This window comes from Hipposideros armiger, unplaced genomic scaffold (assembly GCF_001890085.2).
Source record: "Hipposideros armiger isolate ML-2016 unplaced genomic scaffold, ASM189008v1 scaffold_296, whole genome shotgun sequence".
In the NCBI taxonomy this organism is placed as follows: Eukaryota; Metazoa; Chordata; class Mammalia; order Chiroptera; family Hipposideridae; genus Hipposideros; species Hipposideros armiger.
The window spans coordinates 2,066,015-2,078,623 of NW_017731646.1; the positions used below are offsets into that span (position 1 = coordinate 2,066,015).

General features: G+C 31.4%; 1 protein-coding gene across 4 annotated transcripts in view; it reads left to right on the forward strand.

Annotated features, from left to right (window-relative positions):
* YTHDC2 (YTH N6-methyladenosine RNA binding protein C2) overlaps window positions 1-12,609 on the forward strand; it is a 65,481-nt gene that overhangs the window by 6,160 nt on the left and 46,712 nt on the right. For 3 of the 4 annotated variants that reach the window (XM_019659137.1, XM_019659138.1, XM_019659139.1), the window contains 5 exons: window positions 3,717-3,913; window positions 5,242-5,441; window positions 10,248-10,414; window positions 11,165-11,267; window positions 12,128-12,284. In XM_019659137.1, coding sequence (XP_019514682.1) covers window positions 3,717-3,913; window positions 5,242-5,441; window positions 10,248-10,414; window positions 11,165-11,267; window positions 12,128-12,284 — 824 coding nt within the window. The remainder of the gene's footprint in view (window positions 1-3,716; window positions 3,914-5,241; window positions 5,442-10,247; window positions 10,415-11,164; window positions 11,268-12,127; window positions 12,285-12,609) is intronic. The other variant, XM_019659140.1, reaches the window with a different exon arrangement.

A 12,609-nucleotide genomic window follows, 5' to 3' on the forward strand; every position in this document is an offset into this window, starting at 1 on the left:
ATAGTAATGTACTGGGAGATGTGAGAAGTCAGAGAAAGAACAAATTTACCACAAACATAATGTCCATGACATGAAAGCAACTGTGCTTAGTGACAAAGTTAATTGGTTGGTTTATTAATTTCTAGGTAATCATTAAAAAGTACAAATTAATATGCAAACTTTCATAAACTTGCAATTCTGTATTATAGTATTGGAGAGAAAATGGTTTGGAGTTAGAACTTTTCATGTTTTTGCCTAACAGAAGTATAAATTAAGGAGATATGAAATTAAGCATTACTAGCATCAAATAAAAGTGTATATATATTTTTAGAGACATTAGCTCTTTGGTGGCTGTGAGCTTTTTAAGTACTCATTTCAGGTTTTGGCTCTTTAGGTGATCTTTTAAACTGTTTACAGATTTGGGAAGTGGGGAATAGTGATGCATATAGTTGTATTTGAGTTAAATATTCAGTAACATGCTGTGTAAATGTCTAAATATTAAAATTGCATCAGATTTGATTAGTTATATCATTTTTTAAAAGGAAGAAGACTTTGAGATGCCAAAATGTTATTAAAGCATGTATTGATTATTTTGACCCTTCAAAGTTAGAAGTTATGATGTTTTTACTGTAATTTTAGTATGTTTACTTTTATACTTAAAAATTGCATTTGGGGCTTGTATTTTATTTTAAGAAGTTCATGTGAACTTCTAGCACCTTTTGCACATCTTACAGCTAGTTTCTAGTTAATTTTGCTTTGTAAAGAAGACTTATAGTTTTCATCAAAACTTAGTGTAGTTACTTTGGAATGAAAGCATAAAGAAGCGATCTTAATGTGTTAAATTACACAGTAGGAAAAATCTCTACAGTGTTGAATGTTTCCTTCCTCACATCAAAAAGGTGAATATTTTACGAAAAATTTCACTAATCTTTTTATTATATATCACTATCACTGTGCTGCTGAATGTGCTAGGAACGAGCACTAATAGCCAAAAGTAGAATCTTACTAAAACATTGAAACTATGAAGTTGATGTTACTTTGCTACTCCACCATCTGTGTTCAAACTGAATTCAGTAAATTTTATTTATTTTATTTATTAAAAAAAAAATTTTTTTTAAAGATCTTTCATTGTGGAATTGGGGGATGGGAACAGTGCTGGGGAATTGGGGGAAGGGGAACAGACAAGCCGCTGTCCTCTTGTTCCTCGGTCTAGTCGTGGAGGACGTTGCTTCACTGGCGCAAGTTGGCGCCATCACTGCGCTCTTCCTGGGCGAGGCACATCAGTTGCCAGCTTTTGGACGGCCGCTCACTGCGGCTGCTGGCCGCTCACACTGGCTGCTGGCTACACATGGTAGCCCATGGCAACCCACTGCAGCAGGGGCTGCAGCCTATGCCATGGCCGGCAACTCATGGCAGCCCAGCTCCAGGTTGAGCTGTTGTTCAGCATCTTAGCTGTGGAGGGCAGTGTCACTGGCCCTCTTATGTGGGACCGAACCCAGGCCCTCTGGCATTCCAAGCCAGCTCTTAACCAATGTGCCACTCGGCCGGCCCTGAATTCAGTAAATTTTAAATGGTAATGGCTAAGTACTCACACCTGCTTAGTATGAGTTATTTTTATACATAAATTTTTATGTATATTATGTGTGTATATATTTATGCACAGAGGGTACCAAAAATGTGTACATATTTCAAGAAAGAAAAAACTATTAAAATTGTAATAATATATACTGACAACAAAAGATGAATACAAGACATGTGTATACCTTTTTTTTTGGCACCCCCAGTATATATAAATAATTTTATAAAATTAGTTTTATACATAAATGCTATATTATTATTTTTATGCATTTTTACTAGGAAAATTTCAGTCTGACTCATTATTTTAGCTGTTAACTTGTTGAGGAAATAGTGCGTTTTATTTGTCTTTGTTATCCCAGCTTCTAGCATCATGCCTGGTAGACAGTAGGTGCTCAATATTTGATGAATGATTCAATTAATGAATAAAAGAAAATTAGTTAAAGGTGAAATATAGAAAAATTTTTTGAGATGATTTTTAAGAAAATTAAAACATCTTGGAGCTGATAGAAATAGTAGAAATTTTAAAATTAACTAGTATTCATTGTCAGAGAAGTACAGTGGTTTATTTTTTATCATATAACTAGTTAGTTGAAAGATTATTACTGGCTGAACATAAGCCTCCTAACTCTTTCTCTAGTGCTCATTTCAGCATACGTCCTGCCTTCTGTAGTTAAAGTTTTATGAAGTAAATGACACAGAGGGGAATGAATGATTGAGTCTATAGCAAGTGTGCTGAAGTTTTGGAATGGTCCATGGAAAAAGAATCTAGTACTGAAATCATCTGTAGAATCCAATAATTCCAATTTATCATGGAAATAACTAAAATTTCTAGATCGGGTTAAATTTAATTATTTCATTTTTATGCCATCATTTAAGCATCACTAAGCACTTGTTCAGGAGTAGATCACAGCATAGAAAGCATTCCAGAAATCAAAAACCTTGTTAAATTGAAAGCCTCCCTTTTGGAAGGCTTAGATAGCTAAAACGGTAGAGGTTGGTCCCCAGTTTTATATCATTCTTGCAGTGCAGATGTTGTTGAAAAACTTTAAATCTAATGAAAATTAGGAAAATTATACATGTAATTTTCATTGTATGTGTGGCTATGTTGCTCATTTCTATAATGTGAGAATGACATTAGCAAATGGTAAAGCATTTTATCAAATATTTTGGGTATTTTTTTAAAAAATATAAGAAATGCTATTTTCTCCTCACTATAAATATAATTATAATAATAGCTTTCATTTATTTAGCACTTACTCGGAACAGATATTACCCTTTACATTCATTATCTTATTTAATAATATTAATAGTCCTTTGAGGCAGATATTATTATCTTAGGCTCAGAGCTATTAAATAATATGCTATGGTCCCACAGCTGGGATTCAAACCTTTCAGAGCCTGAGATCTTTACCAGTACTACTTTGAACTATATTATAGACATGCATTATTAAATCATTCAAAACACATTTGAAAACTTTCTGTGTGTTTAATTAACGTCAGTCCTAGACCAGTTGAAGAAATAAATATACCTACATCAAATAATTTGAGAACAGTTATAAATCATCATTACCTTATATTTGAAGGCTAGAGCCAGAAGCTTGAAAAAAAATTTTCCCCAAATATACATCTGAAAATACTCATCGGTAATGCTGATTTATGCTTTTTTGGTCCAACCACTAAACTTGGCTCTCTTAACAGGTTTTCATGGGAGTGTGACATTACCAACATACTGTGGAAACACTCAGTGGGATATATTAGCCTGGAGAGTGAACCATGACTTTTTTATTATCGTTTTTAGATTCTGTTGTTCCAATTGTTGTTTTCTCCCTCTGTATGCTTCCCAGCATGTATTAACTGTTGATGTTTCATACACCATGAAGTCTGCTAAGACAGACTTTAGCACTTTTGGGTAAGTAAGCCATTTTTGCTATTTTAAAATTGGATTTGCAGCATTTGGAAATTTTAATTGAAAATGGTCTTGTGGTTACTTTAGCACCACACCCCTCTTTAGTTGAATTTTTTAGGATTTTCAGAATCTCCTCCTAAAGCATTTTGATTTTTTCAATGTTTTGCTTGAGATGTGTTTTCTAAGTAGGCATATATCATATGTGAACAAATTGACTTTATATAGTAAGTAAATGATTTTTATTAATATTCAGAAAGGGAGCAAATAGATACCTAACTGTGAAGAAGAAAGATGGATCAGAAACAGCTCATGCAATGATGACCTGTAATTTGACTCATAATACAAAACATGCTGTTAGGAGCCTAATTCAGAGATTTCCTGTCACCAATAAAGAGCGTACTGAACTTCTGCCTAAAACAGAAAGAGGAAATGTGTTTGCAGTTGAAGCTGGTATGTATTTTCTGGGGAGCTTCATGTTTATCTTATTATTCGATGACTGTTCTTTTCCCATTTTAAATTTATTTTTAAAAACTAAGATGAAATAAGATTTCCCAATTTGTATAGCTTGTTAGAAATGATTAAGACTTGTGAAAATTTTGGAATGAAATGCAATGGTAAGGCATATCATGAAGTTAGACAAGTTTATTTTTTTTAAGTGTCATAGTAATAGCTATCATTTATTGAGCACTTATTGTGTGCTAAGTAGTATACTAAACTTTATATAGGGCCTCATAGCAAGTCTTGCAAGGTAAGAATTTCCCCTATTTCATAGATGAAGAAACTGGGGTTCAGAGAAGTTAAATAATTTGTTCAAGGCCACTCAACCAGTCAGTAAACTATAGAGCTGGAATTTGACTCCGAGGTCTAGATTTTCTTGTATTATGCTGCCATGACACACTAATGAATTAAGATTTGGAATTGGGGCTTTAGCTTCTGGTAAGAGACAGGACCGAGTCTTCAGTACATTAACTTGCTGAAAAGTAGATAAATAATAAATTTAGATTATAAAATGAAGTTGTAATTTCACTATTTGAAAAAATAACTTCTCTAGTGATAGAATTATTTATTACCTAAAGTGACAGTATTTGCATGATTTCCACTGTATATTGGAGTAGCTTTACACAGTGCAGAAAACACATGGTCCTAGATATCAAGGAATTTAAGTTTTAAATACACACACAAAAGTATTTTGACTTATGTGAAGGCTATAAAACACATCATGCCTCTGTTTAGTTAAGTGTAGATGTTGGCTAAAATGCTGAATTAGAAAATTCGTTAAGCATTAGGACCTTCTTATATTTACCCATATTATTCTATTTGATCACATAATCTCACATGTTTAGCTTAAATATAGAGGGTATTTTTTTATAATGTGTTTTTACATTGTACGTAACAGACTTTATAAATAAAGAAAATTGTTTCCTACTATAAAATTTTAGTTTTCTGTGTCATTATTGATAGAAATAAGCCTGAAAATCATTTTAGTATATCAAATTGTGTTTATTTTTAATGGTTACTGAATGATTGATTTTTGTTTATTTGTAAGCATTATACACCAGAAATACTTTTGAGAAATTTGCTTTCTAATTGATACTGAAATTTGTACATGTTCTCTAAGAATATTAAGTGTAGGAGTACAGCACTTGAGGCATTGCTTGCTAAATTTATGTAGACTGAGTAGAGAAGAAACACTTGAATGAAATTATATTAGAAATTACTTATTTTAACATTTTTAAAAATGTCAATCATAAATTTTTTTCTTTTATTCATATTCAAAGAAAATCGGGAAATGAGCAAGACAAGTGGTCGACTCAACAATGGCATACCTCAGATTCCAGTGAAACGAGGAGAATCCGAATTTGATTCTTTCAGGCAGTCTCTGCCAGTGTTTGAGAAACAAGAAGAAATTGTTAAAATAATTAAGGAAAATAAAGTAGTTTTGATTGTAGGAGAAACTGGGTCTGGAAAGACTACACAGGTTTGTTTCTTTGTTGTTTATTGAAGAAAAAATATTTTATCCCAATGACAATTTTACATCAAATTTATACCACATGTATTTTCACAAAAACAAAAATAGTTATTTTAGAAATAAAATATTTTTACTGGTAGTATATTTTAAAAATTTGTAGAAAGGAACTGTTTTAAAATATTTATTTGTAAACTCATACCTCAGACCTTCAATTAAACAGAGGTGAAGATGTGAGTTGGCATCATGGGAGGAACATGGACTTTGGCCATCAGTTCAAATTCCAGTTTACTCATTTTAGTGGATGTGAACTTTTAGGCTGGTCTCGTAACCTCTGTGAGCCAGAATTCTCATTTGTCATATGGAACTAATTGCTACTATTCAAGGTGAAATTTAGAGTTGTGTATAAAGTACCTAGCATTGTGTTTTGTAAATAGCTAAATTAAAAGCAGTGTTAATAACAGCAAATGTTAATGTAAAGTTGACTATAGAATAGAAATAGTAGGACATGTGACAATTAAGTTCGCGAACTCATCCTAGAAAAAAGTGCTACATACCTCATTGCTGAATATCACTGCAATCACCTTTGAAGTACATCCCTTGGGAAGCTGTGCACCAATGCCAGCACCTAGTCCACCCTTCAAAGCAATTTTGGAACTCTTTTTCTTGAATGGCCATCAGAGCTGTCATCGTGTTACCCTTGATGTCCTGAGTGTCATCCAAATGTCTTCCTTTCAATTGTTCCTTTATCTTCAGGTAAAGAAAAGTTATTGAGGGCCAGATCAGGTGAATGGGGTGGGTGTTCCAATACAGTTGTTTACTGGCTAAAAAACTCCCTCACAGACAGTGCCCTTTGAGCTGGTGTGTTGTCATGATGCAAGAGCCATGAATTGTTGGCGAAAAGTTCATGTCGTTTTTCGTCCAACATTTTCATGCAGCCTTTTCAGCACTTCCAAATAGTAAACTTGGTTAACTGTCCAGTTGGTACAAATTCGTAATGAATAATCCCTCTGATATCAAAAAGGTTAGCAACATCTTTGCAACAAGTTCACGAACTTAATTGTCAGTCTTAATTGTATAAGAAGTTTGACTTGGATATTTAATACTTTACTATCATGAGGTTTAACTTATTAGGGTGACAATTTGGAAGTAACAGTGGCACAACGATATGCCCTTTTCTGGGTTATGTTCTTTAACGTATTAGTATGTTAAAACAGTAAAATTACTTTGCTTTTGATAGAGGTTGAGATAGACTAGTTAATATAGTTTTACAATCTTTTGTTTTATGAACAGTAAATTTACTTTTGACAATTCCTTAAGATTTCCTGTGGTTATATTGGGTGGTTTAACAAACTTAAGTCAATAGGTAAGACAAGGTGGTAGGAGAGGTTGACTATAAACTTTACGAATTACTTACTTGTAGAACTTAACTATTTTCACAGAAGTATAACTCTTTACCCCTAAAACCAGAGTCTATAAAACTAAATAAAAACATGATGAAATTTTAATCTAAAAGCAATACAAGTATATAAGATTTTTCTTCAGCCTGAGTCATTTTATGATCATGTGAAATTTTATGGGGTCAACTCCACTGAATCTGTCCGGATGTCTTAGATTGTTATAATTGTTTTAATATTACAGTAAGTTTTGCCAGGTGTTAATTGTAGCAGTTTTAATTATATTGAATAGACATTATGAAAATTTTGGTGAATATAATAAATATATATTTTTTTAATTATTTGAATGTCCTTGCTAATGATAATTGTATGTTAGAATTATGTATATGTATTTTCGCAATTTTGTATGTCATTTTACTAGCTATGAAAGGATAGTTGAGAATTTAATTAGGAATAAATATTATGCTCTTTGGTTTTCAAGGAGAAACTATTAATCTAATGGGTTTAAACAAGAAATAATTGATCTTGTTCAAGGAGTTCAAGTAAAATTACTAATGTTTTTGTTCTGCAAAATATAACAGAATTTAGAGTTAATAGCATTTGCCTGTTTCATCTTGCCTTTACTGGCATTAGGAAGTTAAATGCCTTTTGAATTTTGATGTTCATTATCCATGTTTATTATGTAAAATTCAAGCATTATGGAAAATATTACAAAATATTACATAATAGAAAGCAAAAGATATCTAATTCTCATCACATTTTCTCCCTGCATTATTTTCAGAGCCTTGGAGTTTATGTTTCTGTGTGTGTGTGTGTGTGTGTGTGTGTGTGTGTGTGTGTGTGTGTATTTGTGTGTATTTCATTTTTGTTCTCTATATAGCATTGATATATATCGTTTTTTAAAACAAACATGGTATAGTATCATACATACATTTTGCATGTTGCTGTTTTACTTAATAGATATTGGATATTTTTTCCATGTCAGCACCTAGAGATATACCTCATTTTTTAAACAACTTTATAATATTCCTGAACATTTTTGTAAAAAAATGATAAAATGACAGTCCGTTATGTGCTCAACTTCTACAAGGGTTATCTCATTTAAGCCTCTCAATAACCCCAAGACATGCAAGCTATTTATTATCTCTTTTTACTGATGAGGAGTAAAAACTAAAGCTTGCCAATGTTAATCTATCCAAATTCACATAGCCAGGAAATGGCAGAGTAGGAATGTTATTCTTGTACTTACATTCTTATATTGTATCGTAATATTTCTTTGCCAAGTGGAAGTGTTTTAATATGATAAATTCCTTGAAGGGGACATGTTGGATCAAGAGCGTGGCAGTTAATATTTTACTAGGAAATTTAACTAGTTATTGTCTTAACTTGAAAAAGAGTTATTGTATTAAAATAGTATTGAAAGTATTGAAAGTTTCTGGTTCTCTAAAGCTTGGGCAACAATGAGTATACATTTGTTTTTACTCATATCAATCTAATAAGTAAAAAATAATGCTTTAATTTGTATTTCCTTGATTAGAGAGTTGAATATTTTTTCATTTGCTTATTATCTGTTTGTATTCTGAGTTGCTTATTTGTATCCCATTTTTCTTTTGGTTTAATCATTTTGGATTTATTCTTAGTAGTGCTTTATGTATTGTGGATACATGCCTGTTGTCTGTTAGATATCTTGAACATAATTTCCCTCTATTTGTTTGCTTTTTAGCTTGGCTTATGGTATCTTGTTTAGTAGCTTGTATTTTTATTTAGTCAAATCTGTCAATGTTTTTTAGGCCTTTTAGCCATGCTAATAAGGGTATTTTCTACTCAAGATTAAAAAATACTTTTCTATAAATATTTTTCTAATATTTTTATATTTATAGTTTTAAAATTCCACCTGGCATTTATTTTATTTTAGCATATCAGGTAGAAATCTTACTTTTTTCCTCATGTTAATATCTAGTTGTTGTATTAATAATACAGTTTTTATTTAATTATCCTTTCTTCCCTGATTTAAGATACCACTTTTGATTTACTACTAAGTTTTTATAGTACCTGGGTCTATTTCTGGAATTTTTGTTATTTGTCTTTAATTATATTTTTTGCACCAGGATTCCACCTTTTTTCTTTCTGTAGCTTTAGCATAATATTCTTCTTTATTATCTATTCTTTTTAAATATTTCTTAGTTTGTGTACATTTTTTGCTCTGGGTGAACTAGTCAAGTTTAAAAAAATCCTAGAGGTTAAGACATGCATGAAGAGATGAAGAGATTCTCTCTTCTCTCTCTCTCTCTCTCTCTCTCTCTCTCTCTCTCTCTCTCTCTCTCTCTCTCTCTCTCTCAGAAATGAAATCAAAACAATTTTATTTTTCAGCTATCAGGCAGAAATTTAAAAGTTGATGATATCCTGTATTTGCATACATCTGGAGAAAAGTGTCTCCTGCTTTGTTGATAGGAATATAAATTGTTTTGGAGGGAAGTTTGATACTTTTTCTGTTCAAATTAATTTATATACTCTTTGACTTTACATAGTCAAAGATAAATGTTCAAAGATAGATGTTCACTGCAGCACTCTTTATAATAATAAGCAACAACATCAATAATAACAAACTTAAAAAAACTGGAACTTAATGTATAGTTATATTTGTTAAATTGTAGCATATCCGTAGAATATATAGCTATTAAAATGGATTAGGTAGATCTGATATGTTAAATGAAATTTGCAAATTACAAACATTAAGTACAATAATCACTTTGTGTGAATAAAAACCTATTTATACGAGTATGTACAAATATTCTAAATGTGTAAACCTTTTTTCCTGAAAGAGTTCATAAGAAACTTAAAAGTAGTTACTTTTTTGGAGAGGACTGTTGGTAATGGTAGGGGTGGGAAGACTTACTTTTTATTTTAAGTCTTTCTGACCTGTTTGAATTTAATTATAGAATAGTGTCTGTAGAAAAGTATCTGTAATCCTTGTACTAGGCTATTTTTGTTTTCTTTATGCTTTTCATTATTAAAAAAATACTGATGGAATTTTGATTGTCATTTCATTGACTTTACAGAATAATTTGGGGACAATTAACAGTTTTGCAATATTAATTGTTCCCATTCTGGAATATGTCATGTTTGTATATTGAGGTATTTTATGTTTTTCATTAGAAGTTTATAGTGTTTTTTGTGTAAGCTTTAACTACTTTCTGAATTTGGTTTTCAGCATTTTAGTTTCTGTTGTGGGCAAGATCTTTTTAAATTACATTTTCTAGCTGTTTATTAGCAGTTACATGAATGTTGTTGATTTTATTATTATTTTATATTTGAACATGTTACAGAACTTTTATAGTTCTAATATTTTTTCAGTTATTGATTTGGATTTTCTGGGCATACAAACACGACATTTTATAGTACTTTAATACTTTTGTTTCAGATTCCTCAGTTCCTTTTAGATGATTGCTTTAAAAATGGTATTCCCTGCCGTATATTTTGTACTCAACCAAGACGATTAGCAGCTATTGCTGTGGCTGAAAGAGTTGCTGCAGAGAGAAGAGAAAGGATTGGTCAAACAATTGGGTATCAGATACGATTAGAAAGCAGGTAAAGACAATTCTCCTGTAGCCTTTTATCATTCTTAGAAAAGCTGAGTGCTTATGTTTCATTAAATATAGAGAATGTGTTAGTTGGAAAGTTAGATGATCATTTAGCTCCAAATAATGATAAGTCTGTGACAGAACATTGAGTTCATGTCTAAACTTAGTGAGGTTTTGAATAGTTTGAGAAAGAGTTTGGACCATAGATTCAAATTTCATTTCATAGTTTTATGATCAAGTACAAGTTATTTTATCTCTTTGAGCCTCAGTTTGCTGATCTGTAAAATAGGGCTAATAAAAGCATCTGGAGCACAGGTTTGATATGAAGTTTATAGTAAGCACTCAATGTTAGTGACTGAGTTGATTATTATTAGCAGTACTAGTAGTACTTTCTTCATGAGTAGTACTATTTCTTTGCTCTCAATAGTTTGAATATAGTGATTCAACAAGCTGATCACTTTTATAGTATACTTGTTTATTCCCAAGCAAAAAGTATTTAAGGTATTTAAAAAAAAATCTATGGTCCTTTAAAAAATAATCATTTAGTTAATAAAAGGTTGTTAGTAATAAAAAAAATTATGAAATCATCAGAGGTAAAATACATTTCACATAAGTTTGCTAATAAAGCATACATACAGGTACACTATTAGTAACTTTAACATTTGTTACAGTACATATGAGACTAGCATTTAATGTGATCATGTTTTAGTTATATATACCATTTGTAATTGTGCATGTTATTTTTACTTTTTAAAAGGGTTTCTCCAAAGACACTTCTGACATTTTGCACTAATGGGGTATTGCTTCGTACATTGATGGCAGGAGATAGTACATTGTCAACTGTGACACATGTTATTGTGGTAAGAATATTCCTGAATTTGCCATATAACTCAGATTGCTTAAAATTTCAATACATAATTACATTTTTGGAATAAGTTTTAAGTAAGAACCAATTTGTTTTTTTGAACAGGCTATTTTAATCAAGTTACTTTTTATTTTACATAATTAATTAGAAATAAATATTTCATATTAAATGTACTTTTACCATCAGGTTTTACAAGTGAAAATAAAATAAGTAGTGCTTTTTTATATATGAAGCTGATACATGCACGTACTTAGAGTTTTTCAAAATGGTGAAAGTTTTCTTTTTTTCTGTATGCTTAGTCATCTGATTCCTCCTTTAACTAATACGTATTTCCAAACCTTAGGGCATACTTTTTAATCATTTAACTTTGTGGTTAAGCTCCTAAATTAGGAGTTGATGAAGTAAGGAGATGAATTGCTATCTTATTTTATCCAGTTTGTGTCAGAAAAAATTAGATTGTTTTATAAACTTGCAATAACAGCTTTTGGAAATTTATTAGCTCTGTGTAGTCAAACCAAAGGATGCTTCTGAGCCCTGATGCTAACAGAAGCATATTTAACTAGATTTTGTGTATATTAAAAGTACATTAAATTAGACTTCACTAATTCAGAATTTATTTTAGTTTGTGTAATATTATAGTCTGTGAAAAAAAAGAAAAAAAACCAACAACCCATAGTAGGTTGCTAATGTCTGATTATTTCTGAATTGTCCATAATACAAAATTTTCACTAATACTGATTGGCCTTGTCCACATTTAATTTGAATTAGTGCAAAACCCAACAGTTCCATAATTTTAAAGACTTAGTCATCTGTAATGTTTTAACTGTTCCATGGTTTTATTTTTGTTTACTGCAGGATGAAGTACATGAAAGGGATCGATTTAGTGATTTTTTACTTACAAAGTTAAGAGATTTGTTGCAGAAGCACCCAACTTTGAAACTAATTCTTTCTAGTGCTGCCTTGGATGTAAATCTCTTTATACGATATTTTGGAACTTGTCCAGTGATACATAGTAAGTTAAATTATCAGATTTCTTTTAGAATTTTTATGGGCTGGCCGAGTGGCTCAGTTGGTTAAGAGCTCGCTCAAGAGTGTGAGCTCTGAGCAACAGCGGTTCGAATCCCGGCCAGAGCTGAGCAGCTGCTGAGCTGCCAAACAGGTGGCAGGATGGCTCAGCTAAAACAAAACAAAACAAAACAAAACAAAAAAGCCCAACAAAGCTGAATTCATTCAAAGGATAGTAAAAGGCACAACTATGAATTTGAATTGTGGTTTAATCCCTTTCAAATAATATGACCCTTGGGCAAATTTCCTAAACTCAGGGCCGGCCGAGTGGC